Source organism: Cheilinus undulatus, linkage group 14 (assembly GCF_018320785.1).
Source record: "Cheilinus undulatus linkage group 14, ASM1832078v1, whole genome shotgun sequence".
Classification (NCBI taxonomy): domain Eukaryota; kingdom Metazoa; phylum Chordata; class Actinopteri; order Labriformes; family Labridae; genus Cheilinus; species Cheilinus undulatus.
Genome location: NC_054878.1, coordinates 15,731,484 through 15,755,253, shown reverse-complemented (window position 1 = coordinate 15,755,253; position 23,770 = coordinate 15,731,484). Strand labels below are relative to the sequence as shown.

The 23,770-nt window shown below is 38.2% G+C and overlaps 1 protein-coding gene across 1 annotated transcript in view; it reads left to right on the top strand.

The window, feature by feature from the left end:
- The first annotated feature begins 1,811 nt into the window (after positions 1 to 1,811).
- LOC121521199 (pleckstrin homology domain interacting protein) overlaps positions 1,812 to 23,770 on the top strand; it is an 88,141-nt gene continuing 66,182 nt past the window's right edge. Inside the window, exons 1-8 of the mRNA XM_041804967.1 lie at positions 1,812 to 1,946; positions 2,059 to 2,117; positions 2,203 to 2,232; positions 2,384 to 2,443; positions 8,571 to 8,721; positions 8,953 to 9,051; positions 9,399 to 9,559; positions 22,578 to 22,799. Of these exons, the coding sequence (XP_041660901.1) occupies positions 1,907 to 1,946; positions 2,059 to 2,117; positions 2,203 to 2,232; positions 2,384 to 2,443; positions 8,571 to 8,721; positions 8,953 to 9,051; positions 9,399 to 9,559; positions 22,578 to 22,799 (822 nt within the window). The 5' untranslated portion in view covers positions 1,812 to 1,906. The remainder of the gene's footprint in view (positions 1,947 to 2,058; positions 2,118 to 2,202; positions 2,233 to 2,383; positions 2,444 to 8,570; positions 8,722 to 8,952; positions 9,052 to 9,398; positions 9,560 to 22,577; positions 22,800 to 23,770) is intronic.

Sequence of the window (23,770 nt, the reverse complement as noted above, 5' to 3'; positions counted from 1 at the left end):
AAAGGTGAAAAGACATAATAAAAATGTAGGAATTTAAGTATACCTTGTTGTTTGAAATTCACATTTGTGCTGAATTTCAACAGGAGGGACTTAATATAAGTTTAACAATCATTTATTTTACACATTTTGACAGGAGAGAAATGTGCAGCCTTTGGTGATTAGACTCCATTGGGATGACTTCATGTACTTGAAGGTGTAGTGAGGCAGATGGCAGCAATAAGATACCCCCCTATGGAGTCTAGACAGGGGTGATGATGAGGGATGTGGGATCAGATGAGGAGCAGACTTCTGAAAAGCTGGACCAGGAGCCAAGGAGGTGGCTCGGAGGAGGAGACTAAGGTATGCAGGATGAGACGAGCAGAAGACCTGTGAGGATCTGGACTAGATGCTGATGAACTGACTGGACATAGCTGGGGTGGAGGAGGACTGACAGAGTTAAAAAATGACAAGTACATGATGGCTGGTCAGACAGGATTGTGCTAGAATCTGATTAGCTGAAATGACAGTCTGACTGTGAAAGAGAGCGGTTTAAAATATGACAGATGCATGATGATTGGTCAAACAAGGTTGTGGCAGAATCTGATTAGTGCTTAGAGTGACACTCTTAATCAGCTGATCACCAAAGCAGGAAGAGACATACTTAGCAGTGTTTGTTTTGCATTTAATAGGCCCTGAAGTTGACTCAAATAAATTTTAATAGATTGAGACAATGATAATTTAAATGTCACTGAATGTCATATAGTAGTCAATATAAGTATGCTTCGTTTTACTTTAAAGAAAGATTAAACACATCATAAGGTTAGTATGGCACTAGACAACTGTGTCAGCAAGTTGATATATTAAACACATATGTCAATTTTTTGATAAATGTACAAAACAAATCATAAATATTAGGAGCAGAATATTTGTTTACTATAAAATAACACCTTGGTATTGACACCTTTCCGCCTCGATCTTTAGTGAAGCATATAAGGAAGTGTTTGGGCATGTATTTACTTGACTATTATCCTTGGTGAGCTATCTTGCTTTCATTTGTGATTGCCATTAAATTCCTGTAACTCACGAGGTTTCATTCATTAAGCTGCATTCCCCTTCTTCTCCAACCCTTCCCCCATTTTACTGCCTGGCACTATTTGGAAGAGAAATGGACGACTTCCCCACCAAACGGCTCCCAGAGAGAGTGGGTGTGTTAGCCAGACATCTTGTTACTCAATAACGACACTGTGATAACAAGCAAGGCCAACAAAACACGCATTTTTAAACCAGAAAGCTGTATTTCAATGTAACTCAGACGAAAGGTTACAACGGCTGAAAATCCCCCTCAAACACGGGAGCCATATTCTACGTTCATACAGCTACGAGGAAATAGAATTATAAAAGAAATTAGGTTGTACAGATCCGCGAGATTTTTTTAAAATTCACGGTTAAAAGCTTGTATTTGCTAAAAAATAGGTAAACGTGAGAAATACGCGAAGAAGAAGCCAGTCTGCAGCAGTGTATCCTCTGCTTTAGCAAGCTGCCATTTCTACCTCCCCTCTGCTGTGGCGTGCGTATACTGTATTCTTCCGCAGAGGGCTTGCGCGTTTTCCTTTGAGGGGGAGGGGGAATTTGACAAACATGTCTCTACGGACGACTTACCGCTGCCAAAATTAACCCCGCGGGTTATTCAAAGTAGGGGTGTGTTTGCAGTTTCTTCTTTGCGAGAGGAAGACGGTGTTTTGCGGGGTAAACAGCACAACGTGCACTAACTGGCGCTTCGCGGAGGGACACACGACGCAGCCGGGACTTTGTGAGAGCAGAGCTGAATGGAGGCAGCCTCTTCCTGGTGGATAAACAGTGACAGCTACAGGGCAGCCACCTAGACCCAGCACACAGGCTCTGCGCTGCCCTGGCAAACAACACCAAAATGGCTCCAGACAGTACACACATCGCGCAGTTGACTTCTGGTGAGTAAAGGAGATCGGAAAATGTGTCATGGTTGTTGTAATATTCCCCCAATTTCCTCGGTGCCCTCTTCTAACGCAGCTCCCGTCCTCTCTCCCCCTCCAACCATACCAGAACTGTACTTCCTAATAGCCCGATTTCTAGAAGCTGGACCGTGTCAAAAAGCAGCAGAGGTTGGTGTTTTCGCATTTTAAGATAATTTATTATATGTCCGAAATTGTTATGGGGTGTAATTTTGTATTTTTATCCTATTTTCAGACCCTGATAAGGGAGGTGGAGGAGAAGGAGGTAAGCAGTAAGCAAGACTAGAGAGATGCTTCTCTCTGCACTGTACTTTGTGATGTTGCTTTTACTCTGATTTACCATTTAGTGATTTAAAACATCACTTGATACAATTATTTACTGGATGATCACACTCCGCACTATTTTTCCATCTCAGCTTCTACCCAAAAGGCTGGACTGGACAGGGCTGGAACACCCCGGGACGTACGAAAATTTGGTAAGGGTGCCCTATAACTGAGGAAAAAGTTTTTAGAGAGCAAAATAAAAATTGAATTTCCCGCAATTTTTAAATCAGGTGGCTGAGAAAAAACTGAATAAGACTTTATAGGGCGAGCTGGTTTTAGGCAGGGGCTGATTTGGATCATTAAGGGGTCGGGTCCCAGAGTCTTGTGCACCATGGTGTGCGAGTTTGGTGCCATGCATGTCCAAAAGGTTGTAATAGTTGTTGGAAAAATGTGAGTGAAATGTTGATACGTCATGAGTGTTGTGGTGTAGGAGCGCCAGGATCCGGAGGAGGGACTCCCTGCGCCACAAGCCAGAGAGAGATGGAGGCGCTCTTGTCCTGCTAGAAGCATAATTTGTGTGCATGGGTTGAAAACACACAAGGGGCAAGAGTTAGAAAACAGGACATTTTGAGGAGAATATAAAGAGTATATTCAGTTAAGCTGGAGTTACAGCTCCCGGTTGACTTCAGCCTGCTGCACGCTGCTTGTGGAGACATTTTGGAGGGCTGTTTTTTAGGGGGATTGTGGTGGAAGCTCGGGTTGGAGAGAAGAGATGAGTTTTTGTGAAGATGAGAGGTAATGTTTTGCTGATATCTTATACTCGCTCGTATTAATTGGCGTTAATTATCACGTAAACAAAAAGGGCTCGCTTGAAAGCGCAGTTTACGCATGGGGGCGTGGAGAGAATTAATCATCGCGATATATTATTTCAAGCCAATTCTCAGCCTATGGGTGAATCTTACTTTTTTGTTATTTTTTAAGTTTTATTAAAATTAATATTAGATAATAACCTTTGCCCTAATTCTCGGAATTACCTGCCGCTTTTGGCTTCTCCATTTTACGCACGCTCATGGAAACAGAAACCAACCCATGTTACACGTGTTGCAAAATTTCCAGGATGTATATTTTTACATTTTAGCAATAATTGACAGCGTCTCTCTGCTCGCCTGTGTGTTTTTCTCTCTCTCTCTTCCTGCTTGGCTCTCCACTCCTCCTCCTCCTCCTCCTCCCATACCCAGCCGATCAGCCTGCCTCCTGTCTATTGTGCATAATTTCCTACGACTAAAAAAAATAGACTGCAGAGGAGATTTTTAATTATTAGACAGAATGGAGACGGCGCGTTTGGAGGCTCTAGCAGCGGTTTGATATGTTTGTGAACGGGGTTGTGGAGGTTTATGTCTGGGTAGGAACAGGAGGGGGGTTGGGCAACGATGATGAATCAAGGCGGATTTCAATCATATTTTAATAATTAACGATATTAATTATGGCTAATTAATTAACGTGGATTAATTATATGCACAATTGTTGATTTTTTTAAAACATTTTTTTTTAACCAGGAAAGCAAAATATTTCAAAAATAATGATGCAGTTTTGCTTTAAATGGTAACCTTTTTGACCATATTTACATTTATTAGTTTTGATTTTACCTTAAATGGTAAATTGATCCAACTCAGCTTGCAATTAAACACCATAATTGACATCTATATAAAGGACTAGTATATGATAAGGAATATTAACATTTTTATTTGTGTATTTAAATAGAAAGTGTTATATTTAGGGCTTTTAGAGGCATGTGCCATGTGCTTCCAGGTGCTGCTGCACTGACTCGGCCCCTGATATCCATTTCCTTTCTGAAGCAAGTAAAATGGAGCAAATAGTTATTACACATCACTCTGTTTATGAGTGCGTGTGTTCGTCTGGGCTTTGTGTGCACCTGGGAGACGCTCGTGCTCTGATATGTGCTTAGAAACACTGATCACGTCTCTGAACCAGCAAGGATGTTGAAAGCAATTAAGGGGTCATTAATTGTGTGCATGTGTGAGTGTGTCTCTGAGTATAAGAGTTACTGTCAGTGCTCAGATAAAGGCATTGAATTAATGTGTGTGTGAGTGGATTAATTGTAAAGTTCAGGCTCATTTGACCTCAATCAGGTTTTTAAATCAGATGTGTCTGAAATAAAGCTGATTACCGCATGTCTTCTTTTTAAACAGATATATTATAACGATCCTGCAACTTGAAGTAAACACACAGCAGCTCTCTTTAGTTCTGTGTGTATCGCTGCTTTCATTCAGGCATGTTTCTCCTGAGAGCTATAGGCTCCATGTGCTAGTGGAGTGTGAGACACACTGTGTTTATAACAGCGTGGCTTACATACTGCTTCATGCTCCTGTAGCGTGCCACACCCCCTTCTCTGCTGCCTTACTACACACATGTGAGCTGCATCCATAATCATTCAACAGCATTTTTACACAGTATTTATTTAATGATGGGTTTGATTGTGTAAAGGGTTTTATGTTCTTTTAAGATAAATTTTGGGATAAATTAATCCTTTGTTGCTAGAGGAGGGCGGTTGATAGAATTGTAGACTGGGATAAGAGATTGGGGTGAGACATGCAGGAAAGGAGCCACAGGCTGGATTGGAACCTAAAATTCTACTATTTTGCATTTGAAACTGTTTTTGTTTCATTTTGGATTTTTATGCTGCTTCAAACTTAGTGTAATTTCCCTTCTGTTTAGACACAGACCTCCTGTATTTTAAAGAAAACAAGGAACTTTGTGTAGATCAAAGACTATGACAAGAATTTAACCTCTTGAAAAGGAAATAAGGGAAGAGTAAAAAGGTAAATGTTTGATATCGTAAGCTGCCGATGACTGCAGACACGTCCATTGAGCTGTCTGTGAGTTTTTTTTTTTTTTTTTTTAAGTTTTGTTTTTGGGCCTTTATTAGGTACAGGGAGGACAGTGGATAGACTTGGAAACAGGGATTAGAGTGAGGGTGAGACATGCGGCAAGGGCCACAGGCTGGATTTGAACCTGGGCCACCCGTGTACATGGTGTGCACCTTAAACCACTCAACCATCGGTGCGCCCCTGCTGTCTATGAGGTTTTTTAAAGTGAAATGAAACAGGAGCATTGCTGGACTTAATCTGTGTCACTGTCTGCAGGAAGATGTTGCAGTGGCTTAACCAAAGTGTGATGAAAAGGACAATAAAGATTATGATTAAGTAGGATCCAAAATTTTATTTGACTTATTACTGACCTTTACTAATTGCAGTTGATGAATCAATGTTGATTAACTTGAAATAATGTTTCTTGATTTACACTCGGGCTTTTCTGCATTCACTTATTTAGGACAGTGAAGTCAAAAATGTGAGAAAGAGAGGGAAATGACATGTGGGAAAAGAGCCATGGGCCGGATTTGAACCCTGGCTGCCTGTTCCTTGGCTGCATGTAGGGATGCACAATAATGTCCACATGATTTCACATTCAGCATCTATCAGCTTAGGAAGTTAGTTCTAGGTGCTCTGCTTATATTTATAACTGTTAAATAAGCTGTTATCGTCTGAATTAGTTTGTGGAATTTTAGGCAGGACTTAAAGACCCATGACAGCTTTCTTTGTACATCCTCATTCTTTTAACTTTAAAGTGTATTCTAAGGACAGAAGTTTGATTCTTTGTTTCTCTTTTTTATATAATTTAAACGTTTAATAGCATTAGTAGCAGTAGAAAAGTATGAAACTAAAATACTAACAGAACATGTACAACAGACATTGATAAGTGTACAAAAAAATTACAATATTAGATTCTCTTCTTCTAATATGATGACCAAAACAGTCCTGTTGCTCCTTGGAAAAGTCATATTCTGGTTCAGTTTTCCAAGCATGTTTTCACAAGCAGCTATTGGCGTTAACTCCTGTTCACACAGTTTCATTGTCAGAGTGTTAAGCTTTTTTCCAGTGGTATAAAATTAACCAGGCGCATGTTGCTAAGCCATATAAATTACTATCTACAGTGGGGCTGTAGTCAACCAAAGAAAAACTTGGTCGACTAAAATTGCACCAGATCATCAATTTTTCGATTAGTCGTGGGGCGGACCAAAAAAAAACCCATAACAAACCTTCATGTTATTTCTACATCATACTTATCACTGACAGTGTTGTCAGTGCATCTATGTGGTAATTAAAATTCAAAATGAACCCAAAATTAAGCAAATTATGTTTGAATAGTTATATTCATAGTTATTTTTTATACAAGTTATATTTTGTAACACTGGATAACTGAAAAACTAAAAACACATGATGTCTCCCTACTCACCCCTGCAAAAAATGGATTCTTCCAATTAAAGTAGCACGTGCTATTGTTTGACCAGTTGGATTTTGGTCAAACATGAGGTCATCGACCAATTAATCAACCAGTCGACTTGAGGCTGTCAGCCCTAATTTACTTGAATTAGGTAGAACTTGGTGTTAATTTTGTCAATGAAAAGTATGACTTAAAAACGTTTGTCGACTATTTTTTTTCCTTTAGGAAGACGTGAGTAAGACTACCCCAAAATATCTCTCTGATAATAAAAAAAAAACTTAGAGGAAAATTAAGTCAAGTTTCTTTAAATAGACTTCAATGAGACTCAAACATTGACAGTAGACTGTCAGATGTTCAGAATGCTTGGTATTTTCCCACTTTGCATATGATCAGTCAAGCAGAGATTGGGCTGAGATCATTCAAGGTATGTCAGCATTTTATTCTGTGTATTTTAGAGTAAATTAAATATTAATATGAGGGTTTTACAGTCATATTCATTTTACAATATGGCTGATAGAATTAGTTCAAAGGAAGTACATTTTTTTACTTAAATGTAAACTGCAAAGAGTTTTATTGATTATAACTGGACTAGAATGTTTTGTTGACTAGAACATTTTCATCCAAAGACTTAGACTTGGTATAAAATAGCTGCCAAAATGAACACTGGTACAACTGTTGTATACCCAAAGAGACATAAAGTAGCTGTGCTGATCTTGGCGGATAACTTTCCTCCTAATCAAGCTCCACAAGTTCTAAAATGTTATTCGAAAACAGGAAATCCATTCTGCATTCCCAAAGACAGTCTGTGCCGTGTTCTGTGTTACACTTCCAAAATGAACCACTTTTAATTAGCTCTGTACTATTTGGTTTTGCAGGGATGTAATAGTATCTGTTAAGTATTGTATATTGAATAAATTTGCCCTTGCCTTTTCTTTCTTTGTTTGTCCTTGAATGTTAAAGTGTTTTTTAAGGACCAAAGTTTTAGGTCTTTATTTATATCCTGGTATCAGTATTAATGTCAGTATCGGCTAAAATGAATATGTTAATATGGGCATATTAGAAAAAAATCTAGAAATGTGCATGTCTATGATGGAAGCTCCAAGCAGACATAGATTTATGATCATTTCTCTCAGTTTCGCAGTGATGAAAAGTAAACTTTGGTTGTTTTCAAGAGGTCTCATCTTGTTTATCTCATCTTATCTGGATAATAATGATGGCATTCTTGTTATAATGCGTTAATTTCTCAGAACTTGGGTCTTAATTCCTCCTTTTTTAAGATATATTTATAGAGTATTTTGTGCCTTTATTCACAGAGGAGAACAGTGATAGAATCAGAAACAGGGATAAGAGAGGAGGGGAGAGACATGCAGGAGAGGAGCCACAGGCCAGACTTGAACCCAGGCCGTACATAGGGCATGCCTTAACCATTAGGCCAGTTGCACCCCCTTAGTTTCTCATAAGGAGTTGGTGGTAGGTCCTGAGGCCAAACCAGTTGAGAAGCACTGCACAAGGCTTACGGCACCCTTTTGAATATGCAGTATTCTTATTTGAAAGCAAATAACACATTTTTTAAAAATTCCTCCTCTGTCCTTACTTAATTTCTTTAAAACTGCAGGGAAATCATTTGTAAAAGCTTTAAAGTGCACTCCTTTTTAAAACTCAATGCAAACTAACAGGCATTTTAGGAAGTGACCTTGTCCGTTGTATTAAAAGTGTTTGTGCTTGAATGGTTGAGAATAAATGCGCTCAAGCCAAATAATGAACCTTTTGTCTGTTTGTCACATTTGCCTGTGAATACTGAATTATTTTCTGGCATTTCTGAACAGAGAGGACCAGTTGGAAATTCTTTTCCCCATATTAGCAGATGTATTTTTGTGTTTAAAGTAGTAACCATCAGAGAGATTTTCAGTTCTGGTCAGGGCTGCAAGCATACCCTGTATTATCAACTTCACTAAAAACGTTTAGTTCATGCCTGACTTGTGTTTTACATACATATCTGAATTTAAAAGCTAAATGTGTTGAAATTTGTGTGTTTAGGTGAAGCTTTACCGACACATCAGCGCAGACCACCTGTTGCAGGTCTGCTCCAGAGTCTGTCCACTGCTGGAGAGGGAGGTCCCTGCCAGCGTGCCCGGACTCACCAGCTTGCTGGGAGCCGGCAGGCAGAATCTCCTCCGCACCCCCAAGAGTGAGTGAACATATGAGCTACAAACATATGAGCTACAAACATATGAGCTACAAACACATTCATGTCCGATCCAATTACTGCGTTACATCTCTGCATGTTTGTGTGGGCAGCAGACCTCATGTAAATACATTCTGTCATGTTTTTATGTAAATATAAGTGCATGCATAAAGAGAAGCTCACACAGACAAAATACATAATGTGTGCATTTATGCAGCAATTCTTTTTTTCTAGGTTGCAAGCATGTTGTTTGGAAGGGTTCGGCGCTGGCTGCACTGCACTGCGGGCGACCACCGGAGCCGCCTATTATCTATGGGAGCCCACCTAATATTGGTAGAGAAAACACTGGATTTTTCATAACACAAACCCAACACTCAGGCTTTCTCTCTATGTTCTTTGATCTTCAGTTCATGAGTCAGATGTTTTACTGAATCTGTGCTCACCAGGGTCCTCCCTCTCAGTAACATTTGCTATGACTTTATTATTGATTTCCTGCAGTATCACTGTGTATTTCTGCACAGGGCATAAACACAGTTGTGGCCTATTTTCATACTCTTTGAAATATTGTTTAAAAACAAGTGAGATTTCATTAATTTGCTGTTGATTTCTTTACTTCTAATGATGTCTAATGAGGTCTGCGCTGATGTGTGTTCAATGGCGTGTCACCTTTTCCCGTCCAGTCGAGACGAGCTTCGGCCGCAGACTGAATGGATCCTACCGACTGCGTCAGCTGGTGCCCACGGCCGTGTACCAGCATATGAAGATGCACAAGAGGATCCTGGGGCACCTGTCATCAGTGTACTGCGTCACCTTTGACAGGACGGGGCGACGCATCTTCACGGTAAGGGGACAGTGTATATGTGTGTTGTCTTCGCTGGGGCAAGGCTCTCTGCTTATGATTAAGCCCGTGAAGGTGATTTTAGCATCATTGTGCTCTGGTGTTTCTTGTGCTTTTATTTCTTAAGCTGTTTTCAATGGTTAAATGCTGTGTTGTGCTTACTAAGAAGACAAAGCTTCAGTTAAGCCTGTGGTAACAGATCTAGTATGAAGTAATTGCTGTTTACCTTGCTGTGGTTTGATGCTTTTACTGAGTGACTCACAGATAAAGCTGGATCCATTATGGAGGAGAGCAGACGGACTCTTTTTTAGCTCAGTTATTGTGTTGTGAAGAAGAACCAGGTGTCTTTCAGGGCCGTGCGTGAGTCACATTTTTGTCTGTTGATTTGATTTCAGTAGCCCATTCTGAAATTTCAACAAAAACTTCCCTTTTGTCCCACGTCAAAACTCCTGTATCAACTTACATGAGTCTCATGTCTGACCTTTAAGACCACTTCATTGTGACATTAGAATATTATCATTGGACTACTTTAGAAGTGTAAAAGTCATGTTAACAGCTTTTTTGACTGAAAAACACAAAGAAAGGAAACAGGAAACAAAAAAAACTTCAAAGTTTCCTTCTTGTAGCTATCAAAAATGCTTTTTATTTACATGTCTTGGTTACAAAGACTTTTTGATATATTCTGTTAGCACTGCTTTTTAAGGCCTGATGCTGAAACAAGTTGACATTTTTAAGGTTTGAGTCATCATACCATAAAATAATGGCATTTGAGAACCTCTGAGTGTTTTATATACATGGAGGGCTCTGTTTATCTTTCCCTTGGATCTTAAGTTATCAAATGAACAAGCTTAAATTAGCAGTAGCACAGCTTGCTGTCAAAAGTTCTGAACCCCTTGCTCCCTTTAAGTTTTCCAGTCCCAAACTGCTTTTTTCATTGTCTCCTGTGGTTTGAATGCATGCTTGAGTTCAAATGCTGTATTTTCAACGTTTAAAAAGTGCTTGAACTGAAATTGTACCTGTTGCTCCTCTCATAACAGCTATTTTACATAGTATTTTGCTTATAAGGTCAGACAGAGAAATACAGTAAGTTGTAGAGTCTTACATAAAGCAAGCACTTTTTCAGGTGTTGCCTGTATGTGTGACTCTGTATACAGTACAGTATGTATACAGGGTTCCTGCAGATCCTTGGGAAGTCTTAAATAGTCTCAAATTTCACATTTGAAAATTACAGTCATATAAAGTTTTAAATTCAGACTTTTGCAAGTGAGAGGTCTAATCATCTACCTCTACAAATGGCTGCATAAATAATCTCCATATATCAGAGAATTATGATAAATAATTACTAAGTTTCCTGGGGTGGGACTCCCCAGTCCACCTCTGATTTGATCTGACTCACTGTGATTTAATAAACTCTGCACTGTTGTGAAATACTTGTCCAGTTTTCTACTATCTGGGCTACCAGGTTGCCTACTTAAAAACCAGTGCAGCCCATCCTTTTATCAACAGGTCTTCCCTGCTCTTGTTAGTTAAACTGATTAGAATCAGCTCAGTGCACCTGCAGAATTGTGTTATGATAAATATTGCTGTAAGACATTAATAGAATAGAGGCTTTAAATGTGCCAGAAATCATCAAATTTGGAGTGTTTATGACCTAAAAATGATTTTACCCTATATCATTTGACATATCATAAGTAGTTCATTAAATCAGAAAATTTAGCCCTGGTCTGGTGTACTAAGAGACCTCATGCCTTTCATTTTTGACCATTTACTGAGCAAAAAGTGGAATTAATTTGTCTCAGTTCAGGTCTTAGAAAATCTTCAATTTTATTTTCAAAAAGTCTGTAAGTCTGCACACAGTATTGAAGTAAATGAGACAAAAAAATATATTATCACTGAACAAGTAATACTACTGCTGCTTTAGAAAATGATTATAAAATAAAACAGTGTCAATTTTAAAAAAATATTGGAGCAAACTCCGACTTAATTTTCTATCATTCATCATATTAGTATTTTTTTTCAATGAAGAATTTTGTTATTTGTTGAGGCATTGTATTATATTGACCCAGCCAGGTTAAACCATACACTGTGCGCATTTCATCTGATTCAGACACAAATTTTAAGTTGCACGACTCGCCTGAAATTCATGCCGTCTTTCAGTCTGTTTGTCGTGCAGTGTATGGGGATATGACAGCCAACCGTGACCAGGCTACGGCCTGACCAGCAGCTCCCAACTGGTCAGATTGATTTCTGTTCTGTCTGATATTGTGGTTATATGACTGCACATAGTCAGAGAGCAGAGCCCCGAGCAGAATCCTAAACTTTGAGGCATTTTTCCTTTGTAAACTGTCAGAAAAAATAGTTTAAGCAATGTATCTTCTCTTCTTGCAAAACATGGCTACTTTTCACATGATTATGAAGTAATTTCACAAGTTCTCTGGAAAGCTGGCAACAATTGACACATAATGATGGGGAGAGAGAGTATGAAATTTGTCAGTTTTGTCCCTTTTCTTTTTTATATAAGGTGTTTTGGTCCAATCGGGCTCCAAACTGCAACGTATTCAATCAACTAAACGTGTTGTTGAAAATTGTTGGGAAACTGGGGTCACAATGTGTATGTAAGACATGCTGGTGGGTCCTGGGGCCGGACCAGTTGAGAACCAGTGGTTTAATTAGTAGAATTAATTTAATTTGAAAGTATATGCTCCATAAATATAGGCTCATTTTTATTTAGTGCACTACAGAGCTCACTGTCTGTCAGCAGGTTTTTACACAGCTGTTTGTAGCTCTCAGTCTACAGCGAATAAAGGCTGATGAAGATGGTTTTACTGCTATACAACATTTTAGTTCTAATGCACGTATAATCCAAAGAAAGTCAATGTTTTTCACTGCCAAACATTATTTAAAAAGAAATACTCTTATCATTTATGGTGAAATCAGATCTTCTTTATGTTGTTTAATGTCACCTCCTCAACAATTTCCAGCCACTTTCTCCCTTTCCTTGTTCACCATCTCCTGGTGACTGTTTCTTTCTCACCTCATACAAAACTTTAACCAAATATCGGCCTACAGAATTGAAATTCAAATTACCCAGATATTACATTACTTTGGCAATTCATAACCCATAATTACTGTCAACTCCACCCATACATCTGCCCACTACTTTTCCATTTCATACATTTCCAGAAGATATGAGTATAGTTTACATTTATTTCCACACTGTCTCCAGTGTGTCAATTCTGTAGTTAGAAACTTATTCTGAGTCCTTGCTGTAATGGAAAAGCTGTTTTACTGGATCCTAATAAGAAAAGAAGAAACTTCTGTTCTGTGACTGACTGACACTAAAGTAATACTTGCATAAAAACAGTCTGAACACCTTGTAGCTTGGCTTGTGGCCTCTCCTGATATTCTGTCAACATTGAGCATTTAATGAAGTTTCAATTTCAGTTTGGTTTCCCATGATTATGAAAACAGTAAAATAAAGATTAAATGATGACTGTGCCTCATGCTAAATTTTGGTCACAAGAGTACATCACTGCTACCCACAAAACAGAATGATTTTATTTATTAGTCATATTTTATCATTGTTTTCTATATATTTACTACGTATTTTATTTGTATTTTGAAGAAAGAGCAGACTTTCCCTCTCTGTCTACCATGGGGCATTATCAGACTCCGCTTGTGTTACTGAAGCCATAAGGAGGGGAGAGTTGTTTATGGTTTTAAAAAAATGTCATAAGGCGGTGGTGTACGGATAAAAAATGCAGATATTTCTAAAATAAGGTGAGAGACTACACCCTGGTGTAGTCTCCATCTGAAATATGTCCACACAGCCGAGAGAGGACAGAAACTGTCAACATGCGTGTGGGAGACATTTCAACATAAAAGCGTAGCTTAAAGGTGATGGTGTTTATCAAGGTTTTCACTTTCTGTTGCCCTGATTGGATAATAAGTCAACCAGTCGACATGTTCATATACATCATTACACCCATAACCAATACCATTACCGATGTTTAACATAGCAGTTTTGCTGATGCTGATACTTGTGTGGTTTTTTTTTCATCTCTTCTTTTGGTGTAATACTCCATTTGTACCAACATTTTCTGTCATGTATGACCCTGGACACAGATCAGGGTTTGTCCAAAAGGTAACTTCGTCTGCTCTGTAAAAGAGATTTGTATTTGATGAAACACCAGATGCCACCATAAACACAACAGATAAACGTTGGTAACAGATATCTGCTCTTGCAACATAAATTGGCCGATTGCCAGTGTTTGTAAACAGGACCAGTACCAGCTGATACCATTGTTAAATGGATGCATCAGTGCATCCCTAATAGCACCTTCTTTTCCATGAGTGGTGATAATTTCCACTGTCAAACAGTAAAGTACTGTTAAATGATCCCATACTACTGACTGTTTAACCACTCGCTCTCACTTTTGTTTTATTTTGTTTAGTTTGTATACAGTTTTTGTTAGGGATGCACAGATGCATTGGTTTAACATCAGTATCAGCCCTTTTGACAAAGATTGCTATTGGTAAATAATGTAGCCATAAACCAATGTCAGTAGCAGTTGTTCATCTGTTGTGTCACAATTTAAAGCTGGCATTTGACACACCGGATGGCTGATTTATTATAAAGTAGAAGATGTCTTGATGATGACTCTGATGTGTTTTAATGGTCAAATATGAGAGAAAATGATGCTACAGTTGGAGTCTTACACAAAAAGAAGTAATGAAAAAAACATTGGCATCAGTGTTGGCATTGGCCCTGATTTTTCTGTAATTGTTGTATCTCTGCTTTTGGTGCTGTTGGGGATTAATTGCAATAAGCAGAATTTATTTTCAGCTCTGTTTAGAGGCAGCTAGACACAAGAGGCAGCGTCGTAACAAACACTGCATTAATACTTTTCTTTAATTGCCGAATGAAATGAAAACACCATATCTGCAACTTGTTTCAGCGTACTTATTTTGCTTAGTTTAGTTGTAATGTTCAACTAGTTAAAATGAACCATGGTGCAGCTAAATTGTGTCACAACTTAATTTATAACTTAACTAGTTCAAATGTAGGGTTTAGTGTTGACTTTACAACATAACTGAAGTCATATCTTATGTATAGCTGGTGGTGAAAAAGTAAAGAAGAGCGACTAAATGCATCCTTTCTAAATAGCACTGCCATTATGACATCTGAAGCATTGTTTTAGGACTACTTTTTCATCATGAGCAAAAAAATCCTTAACTGCCAAAATTATATCCACAACTTTGGAGCTGCCTCGAGATAGTTATTTTCACTGAGATGAAGATGTCTTTTACCCTTTGGATGCCCTTTGTAAATGCATGCAGAGTTACTTTCCATCTCCACATGGTTGTATTAGAGCTACAGTATGGATTAAGTGTTAAATATTGAAAAAACTATAAGATAATGTGGGTTTAATGTTACCGTCCGTCTGTTTGCATCCTCGAGTCAAACACTGCCTGCTGCTATTCACCATTTTCAGCTTTCACTTCTTAAATCTCTAAAAATGGCTGGCTGCTGGGGGGGAGGGGAGGGAGGGTGAGGGGGAGTTAGATTGACTCTCTGTCTCTTTTCCTGTTATCTCTCTTTCCACCGTTCTCACACTCCCCGCTCGCACTCTCTTTATTTTTCGTCTCCCCTCTTCCTTCATCCTGCGCTGCCCCTCCTTTGTTCCTCTCCTTTCTCTCCCCCACCTCTTCTTCTTTTGCTGCTATTTCTCATCATAACCGGAGAAAATGTTTCCTCTGAGGCATTGGCTAAGTGCCAAAATTAAAATTCGTTCTTGGTCTCCCTCTCTCTCTCCTTCTCTCTCTCTCTTTTTTTCTCTCTCCCTGCTCGCGTTTTTTCTTTCCTTCTTGCTGTCTCCTTTCATCACAAGATCATTTTTATTTATATATTTTCTTATTTTGGATCCCTTCAGACTTACTGCAGTGGCAGGCAGATTGATTGTAAATTGATGATTGTTTTCAGACCTTTACATTCACTGTGATCATTTGTAATCAATGACTGGGTGCATGTATTTGTGTTAAACCAGTAACTGGCAAACAGCCTCATTGATTTGTGTAATATAGCTTCAGAAATGGCTACAAGCTCATTATCATGGAAACTGGAAAAGACAAATTAGACTCTCTAGTACGTGTTATTTGTTCCTGCTAACATAACTTTACATTTAGTACAACAAAGAAAGTTTGAATTAAGTCTCTCTGCACCTCTCACTCCTGCCTTTCATTTTGGATTTATCCATTTATTTTCCCTCTCTTGCCACAGTCCTAATATGTCCTAGAGCTCGTTCTGAATCGCCGAGGGGACGCTTGCTGTTTTGATCAGCAGCTCCAGTCAGACTGTGTTTTTCTGGTGATGGAGCGGCTGATTATGATTTATTCAAAGGAGGGGGTTGGTGCTCTGTTTTCATCTCACATTTCCTCCAAAATCTCTGCTGATACTGATAGCATGGCCTGTCTTATAAAGTAGACTGCAGTTTTAAAAGTCTGGACATTTCTGCTGATCTACATTTAAACATCTTGAATGTAATTTGTCTGTTTGATTTGAAACTGCAGTTATGTAAAAAAATGATTGTGCAAGTTAGGCCTGTTCTCAAAAAATGTCAGATGATATGTTGTCACCTGTTCCTTGCTAATACATGTATTAATGTAACAGAATTGCCAGTTTAAAGTACAAATCCCCTTCTGTGCAGGTAGAAAACAGCCTACAAAAATAGTAGAGGCTTAACTGCATGATGCAGCGCATGCTTTAGATCAAAACAAACTGATGGATGAGAAAGTTTACCAGCTGTCAGCAAGACTGAAAGCAGAGATACTGGATCATTTCAGGGTTCTTTAAATACCAGAAAGTTCTGAGTTGGGCATCAGTCATGCTGTATGCAAGCTGGGCAAAAATAAGGTAAAACGCTGCAGCAACACCATTCGTCATCTACCCACGCCCACCCAGCACTGAATGATGCTGTAAAGTCAAAATATCCCTCCGCTTCTGAATGGGATCAGAAGATCATGAGCAGCAATCTCTGCTTTGTGTAAAGACAGACAGCTGCCTATTGAGTGTGAGTACTGCTGTTAAATACTCGTTCATTACAGAAACATCAGTGCTTGCGTTTAATGTATGTGTAATGCAAAAAAGGAACTCTTGCATATACAAGTTGGCTTGTCTCCATATCAGCCACATCTGTCCCAAGCGACAGAATTTATTCATCTGCAGAGGCCATTGTGACTGTTAAGACTGTTCATTCCTGTAGAAAAACACGTTAATTCCAAGCCAGGAAAATAAGCTCAGCTATTGCTATTTAATGGGAATTTAAAGGGAATGACCTTTTTATATATATTGCTTTATTTATTTTAATTGTGAATTGTTTCGAATGACATACAGTGCTTAACAAATATATTAGACCACCTGTCATATTTGTCTCAGAGACCATCCAGCATCATGAAGTGCTTTAATGCAGACTCTTTCATTTTCAGAGAGCTCTCCATGTTTTACAGTTTTTGAACAGGAATGAGGCATTTCAAAGTGAATTCACCCAAATTTGAGCCAGGTCACTGGGCTTCTCTGAGAAGTCAGATATTATCAAGCATAACATTCAACCACTAAAACTAATTTTCCTGTTCAGGAATGCAGGTAAATAACTATAATTTGGCATATTAATCAAGAAATATTAATATGCTTTACTATTTTTTCAGTTTTTTTGTAAATCAGTAAATTTGCAAATTCATGGATAACAATAATAATAATATTTTAGCATTAAAAATATCATTTGGGTTAAAGAGCTTCTACATATTGGTGTATTAACCATTGCAGAAACATACAAAATGATTTTGGTAATTACCAATACTGTTCATTTAGGGCAGCTGTGGCATAAACCTTACTCTGGTTAGGGTTAGGGTGGTCTAATGAATTTGTAAAGCACTGTATATCTGTTTTATAGTTAGATTCTCATTTTAACATTTGTCAACGTAATTAATATGAAATATGTGCAGGTTTTAGGATTTTTGAATCAGAGAGTAAAGTAAAAAAATCAATAAATGCCCTTAGTAAAAAAAAAAAAAAAAAAAAAAAAAAAACAGAAGAAAATCTGTTTTCAAATTGATTCCTTTTAAGAAAAAATGACATTTAAATCGAATCGTGAGTTGAGTGTATTCTTACACCCCTACTTGTGGTAAAGTGAAACCAGATAATTATTTTTATATGACAAACAGTAGCAAAAAGAAAGACAACAGAGAGGGCAGTTTCACTTTTAAAAAGTCAAATATTGTTGTATTAGCATTTATTAATAGCTTAGTGCACTGGAGCCTATCCTAGGTCCAGGACCCCCTTGGCGGTGCGCCGGAGATTTCAGGGGGATTGTGAGGCTCTGTCTCCTTTGAGGCTATCAAAATTAGATTGACTCGTACCAACTAAAATCATGATAATACACTTATGGATAGTTCAAGGTCTCTTGATAAGAAAATATTTGTGTGGGGCTATTTTATATTTGATCAAGAAAACTTTAAAATTTGATGTTAATTTTTGACATCCACGTTTCACCTTTTGTTTGTGGGGTTCCTCAGCTCCTCTATGATACAAGTAAGGGGGGCTCATAGGAAAAAAGGTTGGGAACCACTGACTTAGTGAATATGAGTAATATTTTAATTAACTTCTTGGGTCTCAAAGGATCTGAAATAGAGTTTTTTTTTAAATGTAGGATCTTTAAAACAATCTTTTGCTGTTATCTACAAAAACAAAAAGCTGCAGAAGTAAATCATAATCAATAATCATACTCAGTCATGACCATAATAAACATGTATCGAGATACTGATCTTATCATAGCGGCTCTATTGCTGATGCATGTTTTAGCCTGGCCTCTGTACTGGATACGCACCTCAGTGTGGCCTCTGTATCACTACGCATATTATTTTGTGACTTCCATATTGTGATGTGTATCTCATCGTGGCCTACTTTTAGTATTGTTTGGCTGTGGGAAACACCTAGCCCTAGTGTAAGTCCATTTCCTAATCTATTTCTTTAATGTCACTATTGATGCAGTTCTTCATTATGTGAAATCCTGGCTGCACTGAAATGTTGAGCCATAAGACAGAAACGATCAATAACTGTGTTTCCCTTTTTTTTCATTTACACTGATGCATATATGACTGCCTAAACGTATTTGCCCACGGTTTTGGATTTCTTTTTATCTGTGTTAGATGGAAAAAGCAGGGGATGGAGTGTGTGTGTGTCACTAGTAGCTTCTGATAATCTGCAAGTAGGCAGATTAAAGAGAGTGCTACGCTTGCTATTATGTTCCTATTTAAAAGCAAAGATAAACTTGATATGCCTCTTGTTTAATTTAAAAAAGGAGCAACTTCTTGTATCTGTGGTGTACTTTGCCAGACACACTCCTGCATTAATTTTATTCAGGTACATTTTTGTTGCTTTGTATATTGTCTGCCTTTTTTACAAGTCATTTCTTCATTTCAAAAATCAGCAATACTTAATTTAACTCTGACAGAAAGTAGTTTAAGCAGTTTTGGCTCTTATAGTAGAGGGAAATGTAGGTTATATGAATAAAAAATGGCATGAAATACACAAAATGATTTAGGTTCAGAGAATTGCTCAGTTGAGATTTCCAGTTTGTCAGATTCACACAAACATTTAATGTCTTTTAAATAAAGATCATGTCACACTGTTTTTGCATCCTAACAATGGTTACCTGTTGTTTAGATAATCATTTTGACAGAACAATCAGTAATCAAGGCACAGGGGGTAACTTGAATGGCAAACTCTGTAACCCCTTACAAGCTGAATCCCAGCCAAGGGTCTGTCCCTGTGGACTGCTTCAGTATCTTCATTAAGGGGCAATATGCTTTTTAATTGTTATTTAAGTCTGTGCAGGATGCTGCTTTAGGGCTGCAAAACTTCTCATACACTTTATGGATTTTCTTTATGGATATGACCCTTTTTTGTGTTGTCATCTAAGATTGCATTGGTTTTAATGCTTTTAATATGAAAAAGATGTGCTTCTGAGGCCTTATACCAATCCCACCAGCCACTTACTGAAGGACTTTTGAAGCACTTTTGCCTAAAGTGCATAAAGATTTACTGCTCCCTCACTGTCAACCTGTCTTGTGCATAAATGCTCTACAACAGGCTTTTCAACAGCATGTTGCTGATTTTCGATACAGCAGTATATCAGCATTCTGACTTTTGTGATACAGGAAGTAATGGCAGTAATTCAATGAAAAAAATTAAAACAGTCTAAGGCAAGTGGTAATTTGACTGGCCACATACAGTAGCTACTTCATCAACAGTTAGACATATGACATTTTGAGGGTAGATCAACAGCAGCCAAGGGGCTAGATTAGAAGGAGACAGCAAGATGATGATATTTTTAAGCGTGATGTGTATATGGGTATGGATGTGTATGAATGGGATTAGCTGATACTGATGGCCAATTCTCCATGGCAACCTCTGCCATCAGTGTGTGAAGGAAGAGTGAATGGAATAAAAAGGGTGTGAATGAGGAGGTGTGTGGTCAGTGTAAAAGTGCTCTGAGTAGTCTGATGTCTTAAAAGGTGCTCTACGAGCTCAAACCATTGGTATTTACTTCTGTGAATGGCATTATTTGGGTGTTTTGGTCATCAAAGACATGAGCCAAGTGTTGTTGAAAAGCTGTAGAGTACGTTCTAAGTGTTGTAGAGTACATTGGATGTAAATCAGACATTCCCACAGATTTACAGTTGAATGTGACTGATTGTGTTTAATGCCTTTTGCTTAAACATAGAAAGTTTGGGCTTTCTTTTTTGATCATTTATTTGAGATGATAGCTGTTAGTGAACATGTGATGTCACAGACAGTAGTGTATCCTCTTCCTCTTATTTAAACCGTTTCATACCCTTAGGGCTCATACTCTCACACAGTGGGCCTGCGGTGAGTTGAATCTGTGAGCGTTAAGAGTTCAGGCTTCAGGGATTGGGCCTTGGAGGGATTCCCTTCTTGAATTTCCCCTTTTTTCTAGAAACCAAAAACAGCTTCATGGGAGTTTTGGTTTCTAGTTTGAAAAAAAATATCCACTCTCAGTATTTCAGGATGTCTGTTATGTCCTGAAGCATATGTAAAAATTACATCCACTGACTTTAGTCTCCTGTCCTGCAACAGCATTGAGATTTACTAGATGTAATACTGTATCTTTAGAGAACATTAACTTGGCTGTGGGGACATGATGCCCACAGTAATCCAATTCTTTTTTAGATAATTTGTTTAGTAGCAGCGAGGGCTGCACGCTTCTTGCTTCTATGTAAATCACAATTTTTTCATTGAGAATTGAGATCACGAATCCTTCACATGATTGGTATTCTTTCAACAAACAAAAGCGTATTGCACTCGAAGACCATACAGAGGAGGACTTTAAACAGCCGTAACATATAAAGTGGTAAACTTGAACTTAAAAGCCTCTTGAAATACATAACCTCCTTTCCTAACTCTTTGAATGCTGTCAAATATTGAAAACAGAACGTAAAGCTTTAGAATAAAGAAATACGAATAATAAAACATGCTGTAGCACCTTTGCTTTTTGGACACCAGGCAGACCACGGTGCTTAAAGGCACTTGAAATAGTTTGATCATGCTCGGGTTAGAGAGGTTTTTGTGGTCTAGTGGCTGGGATTTTGCAATCTAGTTTCCTTGTCCTTCACTGCTAGCTCATGCTGGATTTTTGTGGTGACATTTGATGTGGTTATAGAGATTTATGGCTTTACATTGCAGTGCTGTGTTAATGCTAAAGTATTGCTTTCAATTATGACTTCCTGTACATCATTGATGATATTACAGGTAAAGTATGTAACATTTAGTGTCTTTTAGCAGAACAGATTTAGAAGAAATGGAAGATTACATTTATAAATATGTTTTACGTCTCTGCAGAAGAAACTAACTAGCATTTAAATGCCTTTCTATTTACCAGAAATGAAGCTGCAGATAAATGAATAGTGAACTTAAGTTTATATTGATAGAAGCAGCACAGGCGTATTAATAAAAGGCACAACACCAAACAGTTAAATCATTATTGGTGATGTCAGAAAGCAGGAATTAATGATGCTGTCTTTTCCATATGGAAGTAATTCCACACACTAGATGAAGCCCCTCTTTTAGGCACAAGTATAACCTCACTCTCACCATTAACATTGTATATTTCCTTAATGCCCCTTTCCCATGAAAACTGCAACTCCACCTCACAAACTCTCAGCCTCCTTCCTGCCTGTCGGCATGTGCCACTGTGTGTGGTTACTATGGTGACAGTGACTAACAGTGGAGCGCCATAAATGAGGAAGAGAAATGAAAGAGATGATTGAGTTGTATGGAGGAGTCATAGGCCAGCCTAAACATGTGTTTTGCTTTATGCTGTGTGAGTGTGACTAAAATATTCACTGGGATTGTTTTGAAAAGAAAAAGCAGACACAGAAAGTAGCTTGTTCTGAATGTACAGGAAAAGACAAATTTGAATGTATATGTGATATTATATCCTATCAGGCACCACGTGACTGCTGTATGCTGATGTCACATTAACAGTCTGCTGCCTGTTTATTTGGCAGTGCTTATTCTAATCATTTCCTTTTAGATTCTGTTATAAAGACATTAACATGGCAGCTGTAGAGTGTTGTTATTGACTTGACTGGTAATAATCAGCACAAAAGCATTCATGTGAATGCACTGAAGTGTTTGAACTGATGAAGATCTAGTACCTAGATTTTTTTGTTGTCAATATTTGACACCTTGCAGATAAATCACCTTTATTTCATGCTTCTGAAAATGTTGTCCTCTCCTCTGGTTGTGTTCCAAGTTTGGAACAAACCCAATCTGCTGACTGTGTAACTCTGCAATGTGGACAGATAAATTTTAAAAGTCCTTTTTGAACTTGATCCATCTATTTTGTCCCCCTGAAAGTCTTAATAGAGGCATGCATGCTGCTTCTCAAACTATAATAAAATACCTGTGTTTATTTATGTCTGTCTTTTTCTTTTTCACCAGGGCTCAGACGACTGCCTCGTGAAGATCTGGGGTACAGATGATGGGCGTCTTCTTGCTACCCTGCGTGGACACGCTGCCGAGATATCAGACATGGCCGTGAGCTATGAAAACACCATGATCGCCGCTGGATCCTGTGACAAAACCATCAGAGTGTGGTGCTTACAGACCTGTGCCCCTCTGGCTGTCCTGGAGGGACATGCAGCCTCCATCACATCACTGCAGGTATCAGAGTCAGCATTCACATTTAGTTGTGTGTGGTTAATTTGTGTAGAAGGGAAAGCTTCAGCAGAAATGTATATTCATGTCACCAGGCTTTCTGTCTGTCTCTGACGAGCATGTATTTCTGTTTCTGTAAAAATGCTTAGTTGAAATAGCTCCATACTGACAATTTGATCAAATCTTGTGTAATTAAAGTCTCAGCTTAGCTAATGTTCCTTTTTTCTGTGTATTTGTCTATGTATTGATCACTTACTGTCTGCAAAAAGTCTGTCTGCGAGCAGAACTACATTCCCAACATAGAAATGAAGGAATAATATAATTAAAAAGAAATTAAGCAAAAATATTTTTAAAGACAAAAACATCGTTTTAAGGCTTTTAATGTTCTTTGACCTAGGATTGGACTCCACATTTAATTTCAGACTTCAGGCTTCATGATGACAGTTAAACACACAGTGGTCCCTTAATCAAACATAACAAAAGATGAGTAGCTTCATGCACCTTTGTTGCTTACTTCCTGTTTTAAATTGACAACTCTGTTTGATAAAAACGGCACTTCATTTGGTGTATTTGCTAAACAGTAAACTAACATTGGCTTTTTGTTGATGGATTTCACATAATGAAGGAGAAAATTGGTTAAAAGTGGCCTTTGTGGTTCAGCCAGAGAGTTACTGGCAAAGCATTGTGGGATCACGTGCAGCATTAACAAGAAAGGTGTCTTCTAACAGCTTTTCTCCCTCATTTTGGGAAATTCCTCCATGAAACAAAAACAGTGTTTTATTGTTTTTTAGATACACCTTAAAGAGGGCAGTTTTCTTTTTTAAATCACTTCTCAACTTAAACTAGAAAGTCCCTGTAGTTGGGTAGAGCTTAGCGTTACATGTTACAGGTAGGGATTTTCCAAGGTGAATGACTTCCCATCCAGTTTAGTACAAATTATAACTGCATTTAGCTGACTCAGAATGTAGCTAATGTTA